The 12,333-nt window shown below is 37.3% G+C and overlaps 2 protein-coding genes across 2 annotated transcripts in view; one reads left to right on the top strand and one right to left on the bottom strand.

Moving 5' to 3' along the window:
- LOC119419737 (obg-like ATPase 1) overlaps nucleotides 1-1,858 on the top strand; it is a 50,016-nt gene extending 48,158 nt beyond the window's left edge. The window contains exon 10 of the mRNA XM_037687120.1: nucleotides 1,598-1,858. Coding sequence (XP_037543048.1) covers nucleotides 1,598-1,699 — 102 coding nt within the window. The 3' untranslated portion in view covers nucleotides 1,700-1,858. The remainder of the gene's footprint in view (nucleotides 1-1,597) is intronic.
- The window catches only part of osbpl6 (oxysterol binding protein-like 6), a 792,463-nt gene that overhangs the window by 678,961 nt on the left and 101,169 nt on the right, over nucleotides 1-12,333 (bottom strand). The gene's annotated exons all lie outside the window — the stretch shown is intronic.

Here is a 12,333-nt window from a genome sequence, read left to right as displayed (position 1 = left end):
AGACAGACAGATAGATAGATAGATAGATAGATAGATAGATAGATAGATAGATAGATAGATAGATAGATAGATAGATAGATAGATAGATAGATAAATAGATAGATAGAGAGATAGAGAGTCATTTTAGCACTTTACAATGGAAGTTAACAGAGCTGTGTTGTTCATCTTTATTAATGTCAATAAGCTATCTACAACAGATAAGATGTTAATTTTTCATAAACTTTCCACAGAGTCCCACTTTAAAAGTCTGCACTATTGCTTGTTAGTCTAACAATTAACAAATTATGAGTTAAAAATCAACCACTTTACGCTGCTGGATTAATTATTTTTTATATTTCTGTGAAGGGAGGAAAACCTCTTTTGAATTCCTGGTTATTTAAATGAAAGCAGAAGTGACTAACTTTGCTGTTCGTGACCCTTGTGAACAGCAGCTGTAAGCCATGCTGCTACGATCTCTTTATCAGCAACTCCACGTGCCCACTTACACACTCAGCTAATGTAATTACGGTGACACAAAAGGCCCGTGGGGACCAGCGTGGAAGAAAGCCCTAAAAAACATTTAAACCTCTTTACTATTCAAACTCTCTTTTTTCATAAATATTTGATATTTAATGCAGTGGCAGAGTATTGTCCTTCATAAGCTGCTAACGGAAACAAGTCAGTCTCTTGGGGAAAGGGGGGGTGGGGGTTTCACCATTGTTATCCGAGGTTGAGATCTGAGTGTCAGGTCCTTACTGCGTGCTCTCTTACTAATCCCTTTTTGAGCCGCAGAAGAACATGGAGCGGTTCTGACTGGGGCATTAAGGTCTATGCTATTTAATGCCAGTTGTGGGAATAGGCAGCCTGAATAGGGCCAGTGTACGGGGATATCACATTATTAGTAATCATATCTGCTTAAGCCAAGCTTGCTGCTCCAGATGGCTGCTTTCAAGTGCAAATGAACCAGTTAGATGTGTCTGGTTTAATACATACTTAGGAATTACAAATAGTCATTGATTTTTTTCCTTTCTCCCTCTCCATCCAGTGTTTCTGGTGGTATTGAACTTGGATTAAATGGTCTCCTGAGCCTTTAAAGGGACATTGATTCCTCTAATTAATTGTGCACCGTGCAGAACCAGAATGCATAAACCTGTCTGTATTAGCACTTCAAGTCAATTATTTTGAGTTTGTCAGGAAGGAGAACAAACACTTACTGTACACAAAAGAAATGTTAGAACTTACTTTGTTTCCTTGAGAAGTTTCATAGTGCTATAATCAAAGACTTATTAACATTTTGTGCTTGTGCACATGAAAACTCAAATGGGCAGAAGAGAGGATTACTCACTCAGTGGGAATTCAGACACCCTGTCAGCTAACATGCATGCAGTTGTGTGTGTACGTGTGTGTGTATGTGTTTGCAACATGCAAATTCAGTTTAGTTATTACAAATGATCAAATATAGACTCTAATCCTGCATGTCTATTTTTTTGTTATCTTTAACAATGTAAAGCTCTATCATGTGTTTTATATCACTCATTTCACTGTTAACTGAACAGCTAAATTGTGTTGTTTTTTTTTTGTTTTTTTTAAATACGTCTCTTTTTTTTATTTCTTACAGGCAGCTGGAAAATATAGACAGCAGGGACGAAACTACATTGTTGAGGATGGAGACATCATCTTCTTCAAATTCAATGCACCAAATGCACCAAAGAAGAAGTGACTCAATAAGATTCACATTACTCGGCTGTCTCGATATATTTTACTTTCATGCTTTTTGAAGAGTGTCACGTCATAACTTTCAGTTTCCCATCTTCCAAGATCAAATCTCACCTCACTTAAAAGTGAGAGACAGCTCAGCCATTTAAGATCAGGATCAGACACCCCCCTCTCCAAATTGTTGCAGCATTTGAAGGAGCATATTACTCTCCAGATACTTCATTAATCTCCATCACGGCTGCCAGCACTGACACAGCTGACAGTGGGGACAATGCCACCTGCTCCTCTCCCCCTTCTGCAGATAATGCATGTTTTACAGTAGGCCAGATGTCTACACTCAATAAAACATTTGACAAAACCAGCCTGTGTGTGTGTTTAGGGATGTCTGTATTGAGTGGAGAGCTGCATGGGGATGGTGATAGTGGTCCTGCCGACCACTGATTAGAGAATTAAAAGACACAGCTGACATTGACTGTAGCATAGAGGGGACAATTATAATTAAGTCTGTTAAGTGATTCTGATTTTTGGAAGGGCACATAGAGGATGCAGGTGTCTTTGCCAGAGGAAGTGGTCACTTTAAATTATTATTTGTGAAGAGATTGAGTTAACCTTTTGTTTGCAGGGTTTGTTTTTGTGGGGTTTTTTTGCACACTATTGAATGATTTTTCTTTGACTCTTGCACAAATGGTTCTCTGAAATGTTTACATCTTGACAAACTGGAGCGTTTGCTATGTCTCCGAACGTGAAGTGAAAATAAACAGGAGAAATGTTAATTCGTGGCTCCTTGAAAAATAAAATCCACGTTTTAGGATATTCAGTGCGGAACAAAAACAGAAGTTGTCTGTTTTTGTACAGGCGGGAAAGGGGATTCTTGTTGTGTGAAGCAGTGTTTTTCTCGCCCCTATACTTTGTGTGTAAGTGCTTGTGAAGCGTTTATGCTGATGGAATTGTACGGCTGCAGCCGCGGTACTCTGGAGTGAGATTGTATTCTCTGTGGGAGCCCGGACAAAAGAGCTGCAGATCAGCTGCGCTTTGCTGAATATCTTGTTACCATTAAGAGTGCGGCAACAGAAAAAGGACATTTGATGGGAACAAAAAAGATTGAATAAAAATGATCATATTTACAGAGGAAAAAAGTGTTGCAACTTTTGGATGGGATGTTTTATAGAGCCAGCACTACAAAGCACAGTGTTTGTCATGAAAATAAGGCAGATTATGGTCTTTGGGGTTTGAGATCAGTGGCAAAATATAGTGTAGTGTTTATCATGCTTATTTAAAACGAATGCTGGATGAAAACATCAAATAAAATGAGGTGTTTTGCGCACTGAAATTAATTACGCAGATTTCATACAACATTAAAAGGATAATCCTAATATGCTAAATACTTTTCCGGCAAGCTTCAGTTGACAGTTTTTTTTTTTTTTTTTTTAAGTGAAACCATTTATATTCTCTGGTGAGCACAATGGGGGCTTGAGACAAAACTGTTTGTGCATTCTTCGCGAGATGGTGTTGGCCAACCTAAAGCCCACACAAAGGATTATTCATCTGCGCTGCAATTTTGAGGCTCGGGGATTGATGAGTTCTTCCCAGTGGTCTGGGTTGTGGAGAATTTTGTTTTTCATAAAACGCCTATAAATCTTTGTCAGGCAAGTAATAAAGCTATTTAGAATCAAAACACAGAGAAAAAAAAAGTTTCTTCGCTGGTCCTTAACATTATGTCTCAGGCTTTGGTACCAATGCAGAAGAGATGAAATAATCAGGTGTATTTTCTGACACCATGAACTTCTTTTATGTTTCAACATCACATTATTGTGAAGACAATAGTGCATTTAGGTGTTTGCAACAATTATCTAGTCGATGTTAAAAGCGGCCCTGCAGGACTCGTAAAGTGAGCCAAGAAAAGTGACCGAATCGCCTTCAATCTCCTGTCAGGAGCATCAATCATGTGGTGCCACTCTGCCCTGAGGCGAACCACAGCGGCATCAAACCAGAGGAGCACAGAGTGCAAAGCTGCCTTTAAAACACACACACCCAACAAAAGAGACCATGGCCCACTGCTGTAAATCACACTGCCCTCTTACCAACGGCCTTTGAAGAATTAAAAGAAAGAATTTACGAGTTATAACAAATAAACATGTGGCATTTTTCTAGAGGAATAACTGTGCACAAGGGATTATGTTGGGAAATCTATTGGTTGTAACAAACACAGCGCATCAAATTATCACAAAGAGGAAATTATCTCTATTTTGGATAACAATAAAAGCATGTTGTAATTGTTGCTGTTGTGTCGTTTTTCTGCCTAGCACTTGTGCTGCACATAGAACAGACATGGAGCCAAAACTGCTCCAGGACTGGACAAAAATAACAGGTAATGTTCATAAACAGCTGTTATTGCAACAACTTCCTCTGGATGAATTTGTAGCATGATGATACAGCAAAACTGGCGTGATTTATTGTTGTCGTTGTCAAGAGGATGGCACCGTGATGGAGCGCTGAGTGAAAGGAGTGTCATAAACAGCTGAGCTGAGAAAAGACTTTCATTTTTACCCTGTGGAATTTAGATAGTCCTTTTTTGTTTTTGTCACAAAACAGACCCTTTATTTTGGCTTAAAGGTATCACAAAGAGGTTACTTTTTAAATATACTGAATAAAATACATCTAAACATGGTTTAATTTAAATGCTTCTTTTGACATACGAAAAATATGCAAATAAATGTTAACTTCAAATCGTCTTGTATTGTACTTTGTATATGAATATCCAAACACAACGTTTTTGCTGAATCAGCCTTAATTGCTTGTTCAAATAGTGTGCCTTTCATCGTTTCAATTTTATTTTTATAAAGAAAGCAGCACAATGAAATACACATTATTTCTTTTTTCCTGTTACAAACATCTAAAAACACAATGAAAGCAGAAAATTAGCAACAACTTAAAATATAAACCAATTTGATCAAATCTAGCCCGTCTCTACAGAGATGAAGGTTTTTCTACTGAGAAAAATGTACAGCTCTGTATCTGCAACACATTTTAGAACACTGTAATTTATAAAAAAACAGAATATAATTAAAAACATACTTTTTTTTATTGCTCGGGGTACACACCAAGGATGACTCTTAGCTATCTCCACACTAGAGTTGCATTTGGGCCTAAAAAATCTGACCCAGCCTAGTTTGTAGGCATTTTGCCCGAGTCCGACCCGACCAATTAATTGTAATTACAGGCCCAAACCTGAAAAAAAAAAAAGATTTTTTTTTTTAATCAAGCTTTTGCAGCTTTTGTATGCAAATCAATTTGACATGATAGTTTTAAAAACGTATGTCAAAAAAGGAAGATATAGGATTTTTTTGTTTATTAACAAGTCACCAAATGGATATTAACATACAAAACGAATAGCCTAAATAAATAAATAAAAACTCTAAAGATAGGCTATTATGCAGATGAACAAAAATATTTTTAAAGCAAAATTATTTGAAAAATATAAAACAAGGCTATTTTAATTGAACGGGCTGCTCGCTTCGACTTATATAGATTCAGATGTTGAAACTTCTTTCACCGCAGACGACAGCAGGGTGCGGAGCTGAACGTCCGCGGCCGGTGATCCGGTTGTCCATCTGAAGCTTCATGCAACTTTTTTTTTACATCTTTTAAGTTTCAACTGGCCGGTTGAACCTAAGCGTGCACCTGACCTGACACACATCAGCAAGTTTCACTGTGCTGGCTTTGCTGTGAGTTCCCCCTTTTTTAGTTTTGTTTAATACTTTCCAGCTCCATTATGTCGCTTGTTGTGAGTCAATTGCAAATCCTCGGGTGTGTGATAAGAGCAAAGGGTGGATGAGGTCACATGCGCAAATAAAATTGCATCAAGAGCCCGAGCCTAACCTGGCTCGCCCATCAAGAACATCATTTTGGCCCAACCCGGCCCGAATTTCGGATCAGGTCGGGTCGGGCACGAACTTGGGCCAGAAATCGCAACTCTACTCCACACTCTGGTTAAACTGACTAAAATGTAGACATTATTGTGTAGCAAAGGTTTAGTTCAAGTTCAAGTTCAAGTTTAGTAACTGTGGCAGCCATCTTGAATCAGTTTGACTGCAAAAGTTATTAAATTGTACAACTAATGATTGATTTATGAAAGTCTTATTAAAGTTTTATTAAAATCTGTCCAGCTGTTCATGAGATATTTAACTAACAAACAAAGCTGACATTAAAAAATTAAAAAAGTACCACCAAAGTTTTAAGCAAAGATGTTGAGTGATCTGTTAATGTGCTGAGGAAGACATTCAGCTGCTATTTCACACCAAACTTCAGCTCATTATCTGTCAAAGTTGACAAAGTTATGGTGATTTTTGTGTTTTTGATTTCTGATTGGCTCTGGTGGTCATTTTGAATCAGGCTAATGCCATATATAATCTGTTGTGATGTACATTCAGTGAGTTTCAAGAATAATTCATCAACTGGCTCATGAGATACAGTATTTTCCTGTAAAAGTCAGACAAACTCACACACATGCACGCAACATATCCCACGGCACACCTTTCATGGCCACAGGGCATGAAGCATGGACATTTGATATTTGATTGTAAATTTGACAAAGATGTTAGAACAAAGAAAAAATAGAACTTAATTTAAATTTTCATTCCAGTACCTTTATCCTCACAAAAGTTGTGGCTCTGTGTTAACATCATTTTTCTTTACAACCCTCTTTAACTTTTACTGAGGAGGCCAGACAGGTGAAGTGAAAAGTTTTCTGTTTTTACGTCATGAATGATTTTAACAGCTGGACTAATGTCTGATTGTGCTGCAAAGAAACAAGTGTTTTCCTAAAAAGACTGTTTGAATTGGCTGCATTTGTTGCTCTAAAACCTGCAGAAATCACACACTGTGCCTTCACACGTGCAAGTTACTCACATCATGAACACAAACGTGCTGTATTTTGAAAAGTAGCCTCATAAAAACATGAATGGTCTTATTTTGAAAGTGAATGTTTCTCAACACGTGAACGTTTTATTGACTCAGTTTGTGCAAAAAAACATCAAACTTTTTTCACTAAAAAGTCCTTTTCAATTTGTTTCCGGCTCAGAACGGTGATTCTGACCTAGATTTGTTTGTTTTTGTTGCCCTACTGCACAAGGACCTGAAAATAAGGACCATCAAGTTTAACTTTTAATCTTTGTTCTATTCATAAAAAGGTTTATTTGGATTCCTGGAGAATTTTATTGACAATAACAATAAAAAATAAAAAAATAAAATTTCCACTTTTTTTTCTCAATATTCCATCCATCCATCACAAACAACCATGAGTCCAGCTACAGGCAGGAGGTGGAACACCTGGAGAGCTGGTGCAAAGAGAACAACCTTCACATCAATGTGAAGAAGAAGAAGAAGGAGATGGTCGTGGACTTCCGACAAAACAAATACACCTACCACACCCCCACCCCTGAACATAGGAGGATCTGCAGTGGAGGTGGTCTCCAGCTACAAGTACTTGGGTGTGCACCTGAATGGCAACCTCGGCTGGGGCAACAACACAACCAGCCTGATCAAGAAAGCTCATCAGAGACTCTACTTCCTCAGGCGGCTGAAGCAAGCTGGACTGGGAAGCTCAGTCCTCACCTCCTTCTACAGGTGTGCAGTGGAGAGCATCCTGTGCTCCAGCATCAACGTGTGGCATGGAGGCTGCACAGCTGCAGAAAGAAAAGCTTTGCAGAGAGTGGTGAAGGCTGCACAGAAGTCTGTTGGAGTCAGTCTCCCCACCACCACAGACATATACACCTCCAGATGCAGGAAGAGGGCCACCTGCATCATGAAGGACCCCACTCACCCAGCATGAACACTTTTTGCCCCACTTTCCTCAGGAAGGAGGTTGAGGAGCATTAGGTGTAGAACCACTAGACTGAGGAACAGCTTCTACCCTGAAGCTGTTAGACTCATGAATCTCTAACCAGAATAATCACTGTGAAAAAAATCACTTTAATGCCACTTGATTGTTGATATGCGCTGCTGACTATCCATGCTGCTGATCTTATGCTGCTGATTTATTTCATGCTGCTGTGTTCATTGGTACTCATCTGCTCACACAGACTCATGTTCGTGCTGCTGTTTGGTGTATTGTTTTTGTACTATTAGTGTATTTCTAGTTTAGCATATTTCTTAGTTCATATCTTAGATCTTATTACTGTTTTTTTGTTTGTTTGTTTGTTTTTTTACAATTTATACTTTTGTTGTATGTAACAGGGACCTAGTTTTGTTCCACCACATGTACCGCATGTCATGCAAATGACAAATATAGAAACATTGACTTTGACTTATCTTTACCCACTTCTTCCTTTTCAGGTCAGGGGGGGTCACAGGTGTCCATGTCCAGCTATCACTGTGCGAGAGGCGGGGTACACCCTGGACAGGTCTCCAGTCCATCACAGGGACACATAGAGACAAACGAGACAAACAACCATCCATCCATCCATCCATTTTCTTTACCCGCTTGTTCCATTTTGGGTCACGGGGGTCGCTGGTGCCCATGTCCAGCAGTCACTGTGCGAGGGGCGGGGTACACCCTGGACGGGTCGCAAGTCCATCACAGGGCCACATAGAGACAAACGAGACAAACAACCATTCACTCTCTCACTCACACCTAGGGACAATTTAGAGTTACCAGTCAGCCTAACATGCATGTTTTTGGACTGTGGGAGGAAACAGGAGTACCCAGAGAAAACCCATGCATGCACGGAGAGAACATGCAAACTCCACTCAGAAAGGTCCCAGGCTGGGATTTGAACCAGCGATCTTCTTGCTGAGAGGGAACATCTCTACCAACTGAGCCACTGTACCACTTTTTTTTCCCTCAATATTGTTTTTTTTTTTTTTTATATAGTTTTAAAATCCAAGTTCTGAAAACTTGATTTTATGCCATCTTTAAGAAGTGTCAACCCATCCCACATCTTTTCATTGTATACTTTAACAACAGGATTCCTGCCCACGTGTGTTTGCCTGTTAGCAAAATAGTTTATGAGCCATTGTACAAATTTTGATGAAACTCTCAGATATAATAATTAAATATACACTTACAACTGATTAACTTTTGGAGTCAACTCAATACAAGATGGCCACCACAGCCAATTGACTGTAGTTTCCACAAAAATGGTTATAACTTAGTCAAATGTACAAATATTTAGCCTAGCTTTAATGTGGTAGTAATTGAGAGTCATTCCCAGTGCTTGAGCAGTGAGATTTCATATGTAATGTTTCTGTTTGGTTTAAAACCAAAACAACAATTTGTCATTTATCAACACAAAACAATTTCAATCTAACAATCTGGCATACTTTTTAAACTCACATGTTTCACCACATAACAATGTTACACTAAGAATCATTCCTGCTATTCTAGTTACATATTAATCCTCAGAATGTCACAAACACTATAATGTTTTTCTTAGTTTGTTTGTTTCAGGCACATCTGTCTTGTCTGTGACACACATTTGATATTCCGTTCACATTTCTCGATGCTGCACCAGTTTCAATTTTCTCTCTCAGGTCCATTTACAGTGCCTCCAGTTGGGCAGTTTGTCTCTGTGGGGTCACTTTCTCTTGAACAGGCCTCCACGAAAGCATCAGTCAATATGTTAATATAAAACCCTCGTTCTGGACCCTTCCATATTTCTTCACTATGTTTCCATTATTGTTTTTAAACAATTCCATAAAGCTCTGCTAGTAAAGTATATTCAGACACACAAAACTTAAAGATTAATGACAGCACAAAGATCTGTGTTTATAAAGTGAACCCTAGATGCCCCTGTTTACAGACACATCTGTCACACCAAATCTATATAGATGCTCTGAAACTCCCACTGACTTCACAGATTCCTCTCATGAGGTGAATATAAGTTCTGTCAATACGTTCCCATTTGCTTTGTTTGCAGCTGCAGATGGAGATGACACCTACAGATCAGAAGACAACACAGTGGAAGTTACCTGTCCGTGTGGACCACTGCATCCGTCACAGGGTTGCATTTGTATTGCTTTTAGGATATTTGACTTTTCCCTTTAACTTGGAGGTCTTTGTGGAAATTGTTGATACATTTCCAAGGCCTCCTGGAGCAAGACAGACATAGCCGTGAGGTTTTCTAAAGCTGTTTCCATTGGCCTGTGTTTACCTGACACTTGGATTGACAGCAGAGTGATTGGAAATATCCACCATTCACTGCTGCGAGCTCCTGAGTGCACGGAAAGTGCTTTTGTAGTCTGGCTGTAATGGGCCAAGTTTGAATTGAAGGTTGGGAGAAATAGCCTCACTGCGGTAGCGGACTGTGAGGAACTGACACACCACAAATAATACTCAGAAGTGGGGTCCTGATAGCATCACAGCCACAGAGCAGATACAATAGCATGCAGGCTCTCATTTCAATGCACTTTTCACAATGTTGTAATCTGCACAGTCAGATGGAGGGAAAGAAATCATGTCAAACACCAAGTCAGGTGCTGTATGGACTGGGTTATGTTATTGAAAATACTGACACAAATGTTCTACATTCTCACAATTAGTTTGTAAAAGTGTGAGCCAGGACACGTTTCTGTACACTTTATAAATCTTTGTTTTTAACATAGGGTGCCGTTTGTAAAGTTACACAGTCAAAAATTAACAACATTTTTTTGGTTTATTTAGCTGTTAATAAGGAAAAAAAAGTTTTTGTTTTTGTTTCAGTTATATTTTCACCATGTTATTCATACATTTATAAATGCCATAGTTCCCAAATAAATATTTACAGTTAATTTGCAAGCTAAATATTTAGTTTACAAACTAAATACTTAACTTGCAAGTTAAACATTTAGCTAGCAAGTTCAATATTTAGGTCCGAGGTAAATATTTATTTAGCAAACTAAATATATATTTTGGAAATTAAATGTTTAATTTGTAAAAGATATATTTAGGTTTGAGCTAAATATTTATTTAGCTAATTAAATCTTTAGTTTAGGAATTAAATGTTTAGGCTAGAAATTAAATATTTAGTTTGGAAATTAAATATTTAGTTTTGAAAATAAATAATTTATAACTAAATATTTAGTTTACTAACTAAACATTTAACTTGCAAGTTAAGTATTTAGTTTGTAAACTAAATATTTAGTTTGTAAACTAAATATTTAGCTTGTAAATTAAATATTTAATTGGGAACTAATAACATGGTGAAAATATGACTTAGAAATAAAAACAAAAAATTGTTTTCCCTTTATTAACGGTTAAATAAACCAAAATATTGCAGTTAATTTTTGACTGTGTAACTTTAAAAACCACACCACATAATCGGTACAATGAAGTCATCATGATATTAGCCATAATTCGTACAACTATATTAAGAATCTTGCTGTTTTAAACTTTACTTTATTCACAATTCTTTGCTAAATTAATACATTCTGTTAAGTCAGTCAGTTGATATCACCAGGGCTCCACCCTATATGGTGATGACTTTAGTGCCACACAAAATGCAGCATATCAACACAAACACCTTGTTACAAGTGTCAGACATGATGGTGGAGGGCTGATGATCTTTAACTAGTTTATGCGGATCATCATTTGTATAAAACAACTTATAAAGCCTAAACTTTGACAGAAAATGAGTGAGCATTGGTGCAGGACTGCAACAAATGTTCAAAAAGAATCCCTTCCACAAAATGATACAGTCACCCTCAGAGAGAGGGTGTGTTAATATGTGTATTATACCTAAACAGATTAAGTTTCAGGTCTCTCTTGTAAATGAGTCCTCAAGGCTCAATGGGATTTACCTGTCTAAATAAAGGTTGAATGAAAAAGTTAATTAATTAACTTGTCAAATAAAAAGCAACTTTATAATACAGACAGGCACTTTGTTGGTCTGCAGGACTCAGGGATGTAACAAAAAATAAAAACAATATAAATAAAATAATATAAAAAATAAAAACATAAGCCATGATGTCACCGTTTTTGCTACACAAGGGTTATAAGACATTTCCCCAACACTTTTGAATGCATCATTCTACAATGAGAATGATTAGTCACAAGTGGGAAACATTCAAGGTAGTTACTAATTTTTTCAGAAGTGTGACAAGGCAGAAAGTTCACTGCAAAGTCAGGCAGTGCAATGTTTGGTCAGATAAACTGTTTAAAAAGAAAACATACAAGCTCCATCTCAAACTCTATATGTGTGAATTATCAGGTTAAATAGTTCATGACACTAATGTTAGAAAAAGACAACATGTATACCTGATACATATGTTTCATATACCTGTATTAGGATCATCATTTGTATAAAATTAACTTAGAAAGCCTAAAAGTTGACAGAAAATGAGTGAGCATTGGTGTAGGAGTGCAACAAATGTTCAAAAAGAATCCCTTCTACAAAATCAAATAGTCACCCTCAACAAATGTTCACAAAGAATCCCTCCTCAATCCCAGTTGATGAGTTCATTGTATGTTAAAAGCAAAGATTTATAAAGTGTACAAAAATATGTGTCCCGGCTCACAATTTTGCAAACTTTGCAAATGTAGGACTTTTATGTCAGTATGTATATATGTACGTATATATGTGTGCATGTATGTATATATGTATTTATGTGTATGTAGGTATGTATACATATATACATATATATATATATATATATATATATATA

The sequence above is a fragment of the Nematolebias whitei genome, chromosome 13 (genome assembly GCF_014905685.2).
Source record: "Nematolebias whitei isolate Nwh7 chromosome 13, NemWhi1, whole genome shotgun sequence".
Classification (NCBI taxonomy): Eukaryota; Metazoa; Chordata; class Actinopteri; order Cyprinodontiformes; family Rivulidae; genus Nematolebias; species Nematolebias whitei.
Note: the sequence above shows the minus strand (reverse complement) of the source record. Positions and strands in the feature narration are given on the sequence as shown.